This window comes from Urtica dioica, chromosome 4 (assembly GCF_054948205.1).
Source record: "Urtica dioica subsp. dioica isolate 48M chromosome 4, U.dioica_male_clone48M_v1_H2, whole genome shotgun sequence".
Lineage (NCBI taxonomy): Eukaryota > Viridiplantae > Streptophyta > Magnoliopsida > Rosales > Urticaceae > Urtica > Urtica dioica.
The window spans coordinates 16,019,145-16,033,968 of NC_142759.1; the positions used below are offsets into that span (position 1 = coordinate 16,019,145).

Sequence of the window (14,824 nt, forward strand, 5' to 3'; positions counted from 1 at the left end):
AAGATACTCATGATGGGCTGCTAGTGTTGATGTGTACAGCCTAATTGATCGGTTTGACGACTGAAGAACTTACGATGATGATTCACGGATCATATTGTAAGGTTTATTAGTCGAGGATATTTTCAGCGCATGCAAGAAAGAGTTGAAAACACTTTTTCGCATTGAAAGTGAACCACTATAAATCTCTGTGTGCCATTATTCTTCGTAATTGTGTATTTTGTTTTCTGATTTTAGGTCAGATTTAAGGATAAATCCTAACAATTGATATCAAAGCTCTAGGTTGAGTTGCAATTCAAAAAACGATGGGAGGCGAAGAAGGCGGAGCACACAGAATCATACAATTCGATGGGACCGATTACGTGTTCTGAAGGATGCATATCGAGGGCAACCTGCATGGTAGAAAGCTTCACAAACCCCTGAGTACAAAAGCCAGAGAAGATTGATCGGAGCCGGAATTCTACAAAAAGGCTATGCAAGTCGATGCCTCGACCAAGTGGGAGTCGCCATGAGGGACGAGATGGATTCATTGACGATGAACCACAGTTAGGAGTTAGCCAAGCTACCTGGAGGGAAGAAAGCTTTGCACAACAAGTGGGTGTATCGGATCAAGGAGGAGAGCAACGGAAACCAACGGTTCGAGGCAAGGTTGGTGGTGAAAGGCTTATAATAGAATGAGGGAATCGATTCACGGAAATATTATCTCCCGTGACGCAAGAAGAGTACGTGAAGAATGAACTAAAGCGCTTCAATATGGAAAAGTCGAGGTTGGTTATAGCATGACGCTGGCCAGCCACTTCAAATTGTCTAAGGAGAAGCCACCAGTAACGGAGGAGGAGCTGGCGTACATGGATAAAATCCCCTATGCTTCAGCCATCTGAAGCTTAATGTACGCAATGGTGCGTATGAGGCCGGACATTGCTAATGCAATGAGAGTTGTTGGCAGGTTTATGAGTGACCTGGTGAGAGAGCACTGGGAGGCCAATCACGTCACTCTGATATATGAAGGACAGCTCGAGCTCGGCGTTGTTATTCAGGAAGTCCGATTTGGGACTTCAAGGCTACGTCAATGCTGACAATGGGGGCGAAGTCACAGTAGGAAGAGCACGCCCGGATATGTCTACACGTTCGGAGGGATTGTTATTTGCTGGGTGTCGAGGTTGCAGAAAATTGTTGCCTTGTCGAGCTGCGAGGCGGAGTACATGGCCATCATCGAGGCCACGAAGGAGATGATATGGCTGCAGACGTTTATGCGCGAGCTGGATCAAGACGATTAACATTGGAAAATGAAGCACTAGTGCTTGAGAAGATCGCACGAAGTCAGCATTCAGCTGACATGCTGACAAAGTCATTGCCATATGATAAGTTGGAGTTGTGCTCGACTTGAGTTGGACTCCTTGGCTGAGGATCGGAGTCGTCGCTGAAGATGAAGACATGTGATGAGATTAGTCTCCAAGTGGAAGATTGTTGTGGTGTGCAACCTAATTAATCGGCTTGACGACTGAAGAATTTACAACAATGATTCGCGGATCATATTGTAAGGTTTATTAGTTGATGGTATTTTTGGAATTTTAGGCTTGTCTGTAAGCTCCAGCGTTTTCTCTTTAAATACCATGTGAGCTGATTATCTTTGTAGAGCGGAAGAGATATTTGTAAACACACTTTCTCTCGAATTTGGGTTTAGTGAGAAACTACGGCGGCAAAATGGATGTAGCTTCGCATTGAAATTGAACCACTATAAATCTATGTGTGTTGTTGTTCTTCGTAATTGTGTATTTTGTTTTCAGATTTTAGGGCGGATTTGGGGATAAATCCTAACAACTAGTAGAACTGAGGCACCTTTGCAACTTACACAAGAAGAAGAGGACGCCGGGGAAGAAGAAATATGCAAAGTACACCATGCATGGCTTTGTTTCTGTGTTTCAATTTTGGGCGTACGAGGCATACGGTTCATCGGAAAGACGTACGGCAAGCCATTGCCCGATCATAAGTATTCGAGAATGATGAACTGGACGAGCAAGAAGGGGTCAAGACGGAATGACATACGTCCCATGCTAAACGATGATGAGGTATTTTAATTTTGCGCTTTGTGGGTTTATTTCAAATTTTGTAACTATGTGTAGTATAATTTCGATGTTTTTATTGATGATTTCACTTTCTCTATTGTAGATTGTTGCTGTAGAATTTTTGTCTCGTGAGCATGAGAATGAGTTTTATTCCAAGTTCGAGAAGAGCCCCGAGAGTAATATCAGGGTAAAAAGTTGCTAACCCGCCTAGCCTGGGTCTCCTCGCGGAAGGTCTAGGAAAGCGTTCCTCCCTTCCTGAAGTTGAGATGGTCAAAGATGGGAGTGTCTCGTTCGATCAACGTCTGCTGGGGATTGAGAAGAACGTTGTGGAAATCATGACGATCCAGACGAAGATGGTAGAGACGCTAAATTATTTTATTTGTGCATCATAGAAGCAAGCTAGAGATCTAGTTCAAGACAATGATGATGACAATGACCATGCATCGAAGACTTCTAAGGAACATGATGACGACGAAGACGAATCTGATGAAGATGACAATGACGATGATAGAGCCATCGGAAGAACTAGCGAAGGATTTCGAGGAAGCACCAGCAAAGGTTTAAATTCTGAAATACAAGCTACTACTTCGAAAAAAAATTATGGGTTATTTTCTTACGAACCAAACATCCCCAAAAAACTGTGTGAAAAATAAAAAAAATTTGTCAAAAATGTGATCGAAATTTGCTAAATTGAACAAAAATTAAAGATCTTCAACACAATTTCATACTCTAGCTTTTTATAGAGATCTCTATGGGTGAAAAACAGCAACGATGAAAAAACTCATCCTTGACGATTGTTAGTTCAAGTAATTAGGGTGTTTAATTCCAAATTTAAAGAGCAATTTAGATATTTTATAGGGTCAAAACCTTAATTTTGCTTATGTACGCAATAGGGACCTTTGTTTTTTTTGGTCTCAAGTTTTCCCGAGTATTATCCATTTAATGAAACTATCTGTCTTGAATGGATAATGTCTTGAATAAACAATTATCCATTTAGTGTGAAGCTATAAAATGGAAAAGGAAAAAAAAAATGTCATTATCAGTCTTCCACAACAACACGCGGTAGGTGGTGACTCGGCCCCCTTAGAAGACCACATCACTCCTTGCTTTGCTTCGACAAAACACCAATATCATTTCACCATATCTTTGATCATGTCCGTTTATGAGTCTGAGGAAAACAGAATACTTCTCGTCATCATCGATGAAACTAGTGGGGCTGTTTTGACGTATACAAGTCCAGCTGTAAGATTGTTATTTATAATAATAATAATAATAAAAAAGCAGCCAGCAAATAAGTGTGGATATAAAGATAAATTTTGAGGAAAAAGACATCACAATTCCCAATCAACGTGTAAAATACTGTAAAAGTAAATAATATTAAAGTAAGAAGAATTTGGGTGTTATTATATTATGTGAAGTGAAGTGGATCCTTTCGATTGGGTTTAAGTTCAGTTGAAGTAAATATGACGGCGGCGTTGAAGCTATGGTGGGCGGTGGCGGTGGTGATGGCGGGAATGGCGGCGACGGCGGAGTCTAAGTTCAGAGTGTACAACACTTCTCAGGGAATCGTCGCCGGGAAACTCAACGTTCATTTGGTCCCTCACACTCACGACGATGTCGGATGGTTGAAGACCGTCGATCAGTACTACGTTGGCTCCAACAATTCCATTCAGGCACACCTCTCTCTCTCTCTCTCTCTCTCTTCAGGATCATCATCTTCTTGTTGTTCTTCTTTAGGGGGCTTGCGTGCAAAATGTGTTGGACTCGCTGATTCCCGCTTTGCTGGCCGACAAGAACCGCAGATTCGTCTATGTTGAGCAGGTCTCTCTCTCCCTCTCTCTCTCTCTCAGCGAGTCAATGACTAACCCAAAATGGAAACTTTTCAGGCGTTCTTTCAGAGATGGTGGAGAGAGCAGAGCGAGTCAATGCAGGGTGTGGTCAAACAGCTCGTCAAATCAGGCCAACTCGAATTCATGTACTAACCCTCACTTCCCTTTTGCCTTTGCCTTTAATCATCAATTCATATGTGTGTGTGTGTTTTTTTTTTTTGGAAGAAATGGGGGTATGTGTATGCACGACGAAGCAACCACGCATTACATAGACATGATTGACCAGACGACTTTAGGGCATCGCTACATCAAAGATCAGTTCGGAATCACCCCGAGAATCGGCTGGCAGATCGACCCTTTTGGCCACTCTGCTGTTCAGGCTTACTTGCTCGGCGCCGAGGTAATTAAATTCCTTATTATTCCCTTTTCTTTGATCCTGTCTTTCTCTGAGCTTTTTTTATTTTTCGTGTCGACATGCTTTTTTTACCTCTTTTTTTGCTTACATTAAGGTTGGATTTGACTCCTTGTACTACGGTCGGATCGATTACCAAGATCGAGCCAAGCGCAAGATCGAAAAGAGCCTTGAAGTTGTGTGGCGCGGTTCCAAGTCTCTCGGTTCATCGTCTCAGGTCTGAGCAGTGCTTGTGACTTATTCTCTATCATTATCTATCTGTGTATCATCAAGTTGTGTGTTGAACTGAACTTTGGTTGTAGATTTTCGCTGGTGCGTTTCCTGAGAACTATGAACCTCCGTCCGGTTTCTATTTCGAAGTCAACGATCCCTCCCCAGTGGTTCAAGTACACATTGTTTCACTACTTTTATTTACTGCCGATCTTTTTTTTATTTATTTATTTTTAATATCTTACATATATTTGTAATGATTTTTATGATGTTTGGTGACTTTCGTGATGTTGAAGGATGACATGGAATTGTTTGATTATAATGTTCAACAACGAGTTAACGATTTTGTTGCCGCTGCAGTAGCGCAGGTACAATCATTCGCTCGACTTGTATTCGTGGCCTCTGTATCATATTTATTTGCCTTGAGAACATTAATTGACGTTACGAGAATTGTAGCTCTTTTTACATCCTTTGTCCCAATTCCCATTTCCTTTTACAGGCAAATATAACGCGGACAAACCATGTAATGTGGACGATGGGAACAGATTTCAAATACCAGTACGCACACACCTGGTTCAAGCAAATGGACAAGCTTATTCATTATGTTAACATGGCAAGTCTCTTTTAAAATCTTATAAAATTGATCAATCATTTTCATATTCCATTACATCTGGAAGTTTATGAAACTCCAAGTTCTAATGACTGGATATCTGTAGGATGGGCGTGTTAATGCTTTGTACTCAAGTCCATCCATATATACCGATGCAAAACACGCTGCTAATGAGCACTGGCCAATCAAGACCGATGACTTTTTCCCGTGAGTCCCACATTAAATAAAATTATATACATTATTTCATTTTACTTCCCCTCAATAATCTCAAACTAAATACGGATTGAATTAATTGCAGTTACGCTGACCGTGAAAATGCATACTGGACGGGATACTTTGTCAGCAGACCAGCTCTGAAACGCTACGTTAGAGAAATGAGCGGTTATTATCTGGTATAGAGACCACACCTTTAATATTATACTATAAAGAGAGTTTTATTAGGCTAGTAGTCCAATAGCCTATCTTCCTTTTAAAAAGTAGCACAAGTTTCATTTTATAAAAAAATAGTCCACCAGCCCGCAACCTAAGAGTTTAATTAACTCTTTGGTTAATTTAATTTATTGCGGACTGGTGGGCTATTTTTTTTAATAAAATGAAACTTGGGCTAAAATCTTAAAAGGCCAATTGAATGGCTAGTTACAACGAATTCTTGTTTTTATTTTTATGAAGTAGTAGTGCTTATATTCCCTCTCGGTTCGTTCGTATTCAGGCTGCTAGGCAACTAGAGTTTCTCAGAGGAAGGAGTGAATCAGCAAATACGGATTCCTTAGGAGATGCTTTAGCGATTGCACAACACCACGATGCAGTTACCGGTACAGAGAAGCAACACGTCGCTAATGACTATGCGAAGCGGCTCGCAATAGGTTACAAGGAGGTTGTGATTAATCAATATGACCGTCGGAGCATTTGTTTCTTTCTTCATCTTTTTCGATCTGAGTGTGACTCCGTTGTTGTTTATCGTGGTGTATTCAGGCCGAGCAAGTAGTTTCGTCTTCACTTGGTTGCTTGGTTGAACTTTCATCGTCCGGGTGCAATAAACCGACCACAAAGTTTGAGCAGGCAAAACATTATCGTCCCTTAAAAATCTGTTGTTTTATTGATTCTGTGAATGCTTTCTTATTTCATTGTTGTTTCTTTACTTTACAGTGCCCACTTTTAAATGTGAGCTACTGTCCCGCGTCAGAAGTCCGTTTGTCTCAAGGGAAAAATTTGGTACGGAGAATTTCATTTTTCGCATTCTTTTTCTTCTTCTCAAGTGTCTGAAGCTCTTATGTGCTATTTTGAACTGTATAATCTTGTGATTTTTTTTTTCGGGTTCTATGTAGATTGTCGTGATGTACAATTCTCTGGGATGGACGAGAGAAGAGTTTATTCGAATCCCTGTAAGTAGTTCTGTTTTGTTGCTGTTGCGTATCATGTCTCTCTGTATTCATGCCAAATGATTTTCATCCGTGATAGAGAGATGAGAGTAAGTATTTCCCTGAAAGTTAAATATACACTGTTTGAACATGAGAACTAAAAGCACGAATCAAAACAATGGGCTTGCATAGGCTTTATCTCATTTGGAGTTTGTTGATGTCTTCAGGTGATCAGTGAAGATGTTACAGTTAATGATTCCGAAGGAAAAGAAATCGAGTCACAACTCGTTCCCTTTGTGGATGCCTATTTGAACTTGAGAAATTATCACGTCAAGGCATATTTAGGACACAGTCCTGCTCAAACACCAAAGTTTTGGCTTGTGATTCCAGTAACCGTTCCGCCACTTGGCCTCAGCACCTACATTGTTTCTAATGCCAAAAAGCCAGGTCCTCTTTTGTAGTTTGTTGTACTTAGCTTATATCCTTGAAGAGAATTCAAATGATATTTCATGAACTTAATAATCGAGCTTCGGTTTCTTCTTTTTCTTTTTGTTGTAGGTTCTCGTGCAACAAGATCATCGGTACACACATTTGAGACTACTGACGAAAATACTGTTCAAATCGGGAAAGGAAATTTGAAGCTCACTTTTTCTTCAGATCAAGGAAAACGTAGAAACTATGTGAATAGCAGAACCTCGGTATGTTGTTGCGTAATTACTATCGTAGTGCTTGGTGGTTACACTTTTCCCATCACCGCACCCCATTAACTTCTTTATAGTAGACTATGAAAACTCTAAATCTCTAATATATATTTTTTCAAGGTCGAGGAAAGCGTGAAACAATCATATGGCTTTTACACCGGATTCAATGGCTCAAATGATCAACCTCCACTTATACCCCAGGTAGGTTATTGTATTCAACTTTATGTATATCTTGATCTCTTGTTCCGTTTTAAACTTGTGTGGCGTGCTTGCTTATTAATAATGTTACTATTCCTAAGAACTGTTTTTTGTTTGTTTTTTTCCCTTAGAATGCTGGAGCATATATCTTCCGTCCAAATGGCACGTTTCTCATAAAGCCTGAATCTGAGGTATGCAAAACTCTGGGTTAATGGAATTAGACTGAGTGGCTCCGTTTGTTGAAAATTAGTGTTTTTCTTGTATGTTTCAGGTCTCCGACACAGTCATGAGAGGACCTATAGTGGATGAAGTACATCAAAAGATAAACTCATGGATATATCAGGTATAATTTTGTTTGTTTTTGTGTGATATTTTATTTAGTCGGCGTATTAGGTTATAAGCTAGGCCATCCAACGAATGAGTTGACTAAGATTTCGCTTTTTTATTTTCTTTTTTCTTTTTTTTTTGGTGCTGTCTAGTCATAAGTATCATCTCAGTATTATCAAAATTTAAAGGTTCAAGAATAGACTGATATTTCAACAATTTATTTGAATGAATCACCCAAAGTCTTAATACGTGAAGTACCAATTATTGTTGTCATGATGTTACCATGCAGGTCACCAGGCATTACAAAGGAAAAGAACATGTTGAAGTTGAATACATAGTAAGCTTGCTATCAAACGGTTTATTTTCTGGAGCTCTCTTAGGGGACCCATAATTTGGTTAAACCAAGTCCCTCACTTGACTTAAGGTGCTGACTAGACTAACCATATCTCTCTATCTTCAGGTTGGACCCGTACCCATCGATGATGGGACGGGGAAAGAAGTTGTGACTCAAATTACGACCACTGTGAATAGCAACAAGACATTCTTCACTGATTCTAATGGGCGTGATTTCATTAAACGGGTATGCTAGATTATTGCTTTTCCATTTTTCTACAAATGAAGCTCAGTTGACTCAGGTGCTCAGATACCTTGACACTCATGGAGTTTCACCTATTTCTCCTTGATACCATAGGCGTTGAGTGATCCTTTTATTATATATTGCAGGTTCGTGATTACCGAGCAGATTGGGACCTCAAAGTGAATCAACCAGTTGCTGGAAACTATTATCCAGTATGTCTTGCATCTTTTTCATCGGGTTTTGATAGTCAGTTATGTATCCTTTTTTCTGATTTTCGCACCGAAACATCTCGATGCTTATATATATTTGATTTCGAATACAAAGCACTTGATATCTGTGTTTTTCACTCAGATTAATCTTGGGATATACATGCAAGACAAGAAGAAAGAATTTTCAGTTCTAGTAGATCGGTCTGTAGGAGGATCCAGTCTATCGGATGGACAAATTGAGCTGATGCTCCACAGGTGTGTCACATATCATTCCTTATAACGTGTGATTAGTAAGGAAAATTTTGCCATTAATAATCACTACTAACTTTTAAGGAGGAAACTCAAAGTTCATCACAATCTTGACTGTGTCCCACGCAGGAGACTTCTTTTAGATGACTCGAGAGGCGTTGCAGAGGCTCTGAATGAAACTGTCTGCGTCGCCAACGATTGCAAGGGACTGATCGTGAGTTTTATTCATCTGTTGGCTCTGAGTTCTTAGCAGAGACTTGTTACTTATTATCCACACTTTTGCAGATCCAAGGAAAGCTCTACTACCGAGTCGACCCGCTGGGAAAAGGTGCCAAGTGGCGTCGTAGTTTTGGCCAGGAGATATATTCTCCACTCCTCCTCGCCTTTTCCGAGGTGATGATGTTCTTTCATTTTACAAGAACCTATATATATATATATATATATATATATATATAAAAACTAAGTTTAAAGAGTTGCTCATTGGTCATTCTTTATTTGTCAGGAAAGTGACAAGTGGATAAATACTCACAGACCAACGTTTTCTGCGATCGACCCCTCGTACAGTTTACCAGAAAATGTCGCTATAATCACTCTTGAGGTGCTGTTAATATGGTGATTGAACTGTATTAGAGTTTATTACTTTACATGACTCGAAAACCTTATATTTATTTACACAGGAGCTCAATGGCGGCAACGTTCTGCTTCGGCTAGCGCATCTATACGAGGTATTCATTTTCACACATACTTCTCGTCCCTTGAATGTATTTAAACTGAGAAAAAGGTACACTCAATAATACTTGTTTGTGTCAAATTATGTGAAGGCGGAAGAGGACAAAGACCTTTCGGTATCAGCAAATGTGGAGCTGAAGAAGCTGTTTCCGAGGAAGAAGGTGGCTATAACTTGCAGTTTCAATGAATAAAAGAAAATTTAAAAAAAAAGACTAATAATTCTTTCTTTCTTTTTTATCTTTTCAGATAAGCGAGGCGAAGGAGATGAGTCTATCAGGCAACCAGGAAAGAAGTGAGATGGAGAAGAAGAGGCTTGTGTGGAAAGTAGAAGCGCCTTCGGACCAAAACACGGGAGCGGCTAAACGCGGCCGGCCAGTTGATCCGAGGACGCTCATTCTAGAACTCGCTCCGGCCGAGATTCGCACTTTCGTAATCCATTTTGTTCCCAACACATCATCGACCATTTGAGCTCTCTCTCACACGCCAGCGTGGAGCTGGTTTTTTATTCTGAGTTTTAATAATCGAATAATTTCGTTTGTTGGGTTTTTCATCGTTGTTTAACTCAAATTAGTTGGTGTCGAAACTTTTGCGATATGTACATTCTAGTCTTATTTTATTCAACTATGGGTTATCTTCATGATTCACTCTTTAGATATGACTAGTTTTTTTCACCCGCGCGTTGCTGTGGGGTGGTAGTTTAAAAAATACTTATAGTTTATAAAGATATCAACAATGAGTTTTAGAATAATAACTAAATATGTTTTAGAAAACTCAGGGGTGAAAGGAAATATTTCATCTAAGTGCAGCAGAGAAACTCGTACAGTTTTGGTAAAAAAAATGTAAACAAAAAGTAAAAACAAGGATAAAAAGTTAATTTTATATACAGTGAAACCATGTTATTTTAGCTACTAAACTCTTGAAGAATTATATATGTATATATAAGTATGTGGATATATATATATATATATATATATATATATATATATTCGTATATAAATATAAACTGTACATACATATTCTTTTTCTTTTGTATCATGAGTTTTTATTAAATACATTATATTTCAACTGATACTTAATCATTTGCATTTTAATCATTATTGTAATTTGCATCTACCTCAACAATTAGATAATGGTATTATATAATGAAAAGAAAAATGGTTGAAGGATTAAAAAGAACTTTCAAGTAAAAAAATATAAAAACAGCGGGTTATAGATTACATATATACAAGTTTAATGTTGGTCACAAACGCGGTAAAGAAATGGCTAAAAACATCTTCAACTAACAATAACGTAAATATGTTTGAACAACTTACGGAATAAAGAGCGAAAGAGTGTCAAAGTGGGAGCTTGATGCGTCGGAATTCATGGGGTGGAAATCGCGATAGAGGATGGACAGAGTGAGATGGCGGCGGAATAGAGTTTCTCGAAATCTTCCTTCTTTGCCTTCAATTACATCTGAAAAAGATTTGTAAACATTATTAAGACCGTCTCTCATTGGTTGTCCGCGGATTCCATTATCAAAAAGTGTATCCAAGGCTTCTTGTACCAATTTTTCCTGACACATTACTAATTTCCCTAGCGTAGATTTACTTGTTAATAAATCGATAAGCGTAGTGTTACAATAGATAACTAGAAAATGAGATGGAACACTTGGTTGGAAAACAGAGGACAGAGAGAGAACACTTGGTCGCGAATAGATGACGGAAAGAGACAGAGAAATGCGGAACACTATTTACATATTCACAAGACGAAGGCGAAGAGAGAGAGAGAGAGAGAGAGAGAGAGAGAGAGAGAGAGAGAGAGAGAAGAGGGACGGTGGCAAACTGAGAGAGAGAGAGAGATGAGGGAAATATCGGAAGGAGAAATGAAGAAAAAGAAAGGATGAGAGAAAGAGTATGCAAGTTTTTTTTCCCTTACAAAAATAATTAGAAAATAAATTAGGGTATAATGGTAATTACATAAACAAAATTTAATTAAGAAGTCCTATAGTTGACTTTTTTAAAAAGAAAATGTCCAAAAAAGTGTATTGGCCTTTTTTTTTTCCTCTTAGCCGTCCAAATACCATGATTCTTTAGCAAAATCTAACAGGAACCCCAAATCGGGATGAGAGATGAAGGTTAATTTGTTTCCTATCAAAGTCAAACAAAAAAATTATCCAACCTCAAAATAAGGTGTTCACCAAGGCTCGACTTCCCGGGGGAACGGGACGGGAACCGGCGAACCGGAGAGGACCGGGAGGGTATACTCATACACCATTTTTCTTCCTAATACCCGGTCGAAACCCAGACAACCGGACTGGATTTCGACCGATTTTCTAATTAAAAGCAAAATTTGCAGCATTTTTCGGGAAAACCCTTCTTCCCTGTTTTCATTTTGACGAAACCCTAGGCGCTTGGATTTCTTTTCTCCGAGACCACAGTTGCTCATTTTCCGGTCTATTTTCCCAGTTTCCTTCACCGTGGTCGCACTACCCGGAGGATTCCGTTCATCGCAAGCAAATTTTGTCAGAATTCCAAGGTAACCATAAACGAAAATCTCAAATTTTAGGGTTTTGAAAAAAAAAAAATTCTTAATTTTGTGTTTTAATCTATGAATATGATGATGAATTGATGGTTATGATGATGAATATGTTGATTTTAGACGAGTATGATGATGAACTGATGACGAATATGTTGATTTTAGATTATTATGATGATGAATTGATGATTATGATGATGGATATATTGATTTGAAATGAATTTGATGATGAATTGATGATTATGATTATGAATATGTTGATTTGAGATGAAGATGATGATGAATTCATGGTTATGATTATGAATATGTTGATGAATTGATGTCATGATTATGAATATGTTGATGAATTGATTATTATGATTATGAATATGAATATGTTAATAAATTGATGATTATGGTGATGAATATGTTGATTTCAAATGAATATGATGATGATTTGATGATTATGATGACGAAGTATGATGTCTGACCCGGCACGGAAGTATTGCGAGCCCGTCGAAGGACAACCGAATGCAAGCAAATGCAAATTTTCCAGGTATATCATGGCGGTGGTGGAATCACTTGTGTTAAAAACCACTTGGTGAACATGTACAAGACAAATAGTGTGAAGATATACGACAAGGTTCCTCATGAAGTACGGGAGGAAATGCGAGAGTTACTCTACGTACGCTCTCAAAAGAAGAAGGAACATGAGAGTTTGGGTGAGTCGATGCGAGCCGACCTCCGGAAAATTCTATGGGACTCTGGCGGATAGATAGACGAAGGTCCTAGTGGATCTTCGGGGTCCTCTGATCCAAGAAGATCGCACCCCAGGGTCAAGAGTTTGGCCAAAGCCGTCGGCCGATTCTTCATTCATGAGTGACTAGACACTCAATACACTTTACTTACTATGTTATTGTAAAAACTATGTGGTATTAATATTACACGTAGATTTTATATGTTATTGTTTGATATATAATACACTTTTGCAATTTAACATAACAATATATATTAATAATATAAATATAAGAAACTTTTCTTACTTTCTATTTCTCTATATCTTTTTTTTTTTAATTTCTTTTATCAAATTTAACTTCAACTTTTATTTACCTACAATTTTTTTTTGTCCATAATACTTCTAAGAAATCTGACAGATAGGAAAACATGCAATATTTTCAAAAACTTTGAACCATAAAAGAGTTTTTTTTCTACCTTTTGTTACTTTTTTAAAATCATTGATAACGATTTTGCTAAATTTGATTTAATAAAATTAAAAGTCTTCAACTTACTATATTTTCCTTATTTTTATTTTTCACTTTTTGTTTACAAACAATAATAATTTTGTTGACTCGCGCCGGCTCACCCTTAAGGGGAGTAAAGATTTTGCTTTAGGCCCAAAAATATGAAGATTTTGACCAATGCTTTTAGACAACTAAGCATTCCCCAACGTAAAAACCCTCTCTTAATGCCTATAGACCCCCCTATTTAATCATAGTAGGGTGATGTATAATGTGAAAGCCCATGTAAACCGTCCACTTAAAAGCCCACGTAAAAGTCCACTGAGCAATACTTCATCGTCCACACAAAAATATCATAGCGTAAAATGCCCATCCGCCCTCTTTAATTGGTGTTTTATAACGTGAAAGCTAATGTAAAAGTCCACTGAGCAATACTTCATCTTCCACATTAAATCAATATACATTAAGTTTAATTTCCAACAACTACTATATTTTACTTAAGCTATAGTTTTTTTTTCTTCTAAAAGGCCTACTTTTAGAAATTCGCTTTAGGCCTCACATTTGGTCTAACCGGCCCTGGTCGCGCGTTGCATGTTGTTGAAACTAATAGGATTAGGTACACATGCATAAATGAAAATTAGGGGGTTAATATGCACAAAATATATATATAGATATATATATATATATATATATATATATATATATATATATATATATAATATGATGGTGATATGTTGTTGAGAATTGGACACGGAATATTAAATTTTATAGATACGGTTTTTTTTTTTTTGCAGGGATATTATTTTAGGATTTATTCTCAAACCCGAGCTAAAATCAGAAAACAAAACACACCATTACGAAAAACAATATCACACGCAGATTTATAGTTGTTCACTTTTAATGTGAAAGTTATATCCATTTCACCGTTGTAGATTCTCACTAAATCAAAATTCAGAAGAAAAAAAAAAAGTTTACAATTTTCTTGCGCTCTACAAAGATAATCGACGCACAAGATATTTAAAAAAAAATGCTAGAATTAACAAATAAATCTGAAATTTCCAAAATACCATTGATTAATAAACTTGATAATATAATTTTCGCCTAAAAGCTTTGTCCCCTCCCCCTACGACCCTCGATCAAATTATAAAGTTAAGGCTAAAACTTCGCTTCTACTTTTTCTTTTTCTTTTCTATTCTTTTTAAATGAAAACTTGGCCTTTTTTTTTTTTTTTTTTTTTGAGGAAAAAACTTGGCCTTGAAAAATGAAAATATTAGGGGCTGTTTGGTTAACTTTTCCAAATTCGTTTTCTATTTTCTGATTCTAAATTCTAGAAAACAGTTTTAGAAAACCTGTTTGGTTATAAATTCAGAAAACAGATTTAGAATCATGTTTCTGTTTTCTTTGAAATTTGTTTAGAAAACAGAAAACAATGAAAAGTTGTTTTCTATTTTATCTCTATACAATTGAATGGAAAACATAACCAAACAACATTTAAAATATTTTGAAACGTAATTCTAAATCTGTTTTTTAAATTTAAAAATTAGAATCAGAAAACAGAATTTAAAAACAGAAAACGAGTTTAGAAAACTAAACCAAACGGCCCCACTCTCCTGGTTTC

General features: G+C 37.5%; 1 protein-coding gene across 2 annotated transcripts; it reads left to right on the plus strand.

Moving 5' to 3' along the window:
* The first annotated feature begins 3,448 nt into the window (after window positions 1–3,448).
* On the plus strand, window positions 3,449–10,027 carry LOC149400824 (putative alpha-mannosidase At5g13980). Of its 2 annotated transcripts, none has more exons than XM_089612202.1 (29): window positions 3,449–3,736; window positions 3,801–3,884; window positions 3,950–4,038; window positions 4,118–4,292; window positions 4,402–4,521; window positions 4,607–4,690; window positions 4,811–4,882; window positions 5,014–5,127; window positions 5,231–5,331; window positions 5,423–5,516; window positions 5,834–5,998; window positions 6,097–6,183; window positions 6,271–6,336; window positions 6,450–6,506; window positions 6,710–6,929; window positions 7,041–7,180; window positions 7,304–7,384; window positions 7,513–7,572; window positions 7,632–7,724; window positions 7,998–8,045; window positions 8,169–8,288; window positions 8,432–8,497; window positions 8,637–8,749; window positions 8,873–8,957; window positions 9,029–9,136; window positions 9,246–9,341; window positions 9,421–9,468; window positions 9,565–9,633; window positions 9,719–10,027. In XM_089612202.1, exons 1-29 carry the CDS (start codon window positions 3,527–3,529, stop codon window positions 9,938–9,940), a joined length of 3,087 nt encoding a protein of 1,028 aa, XP_089468328.1. In that variant the 5' UTR covers window positions 3,449–3,526; the 3' UTR covers window positions 9,941–10,027. The 2 variants fall into 2 exon arrangements, with proteins under 2 accessions (XP_089468328.1, XP_089468329.1); XM_089612203.1 differs by having other exon boundaries at window positions 3,450–3,736; window positions 7,653–7,724.
* The last annotated feature ends 4,797 nt before the right edge of the window (window positions 10,028–14,824 follow it).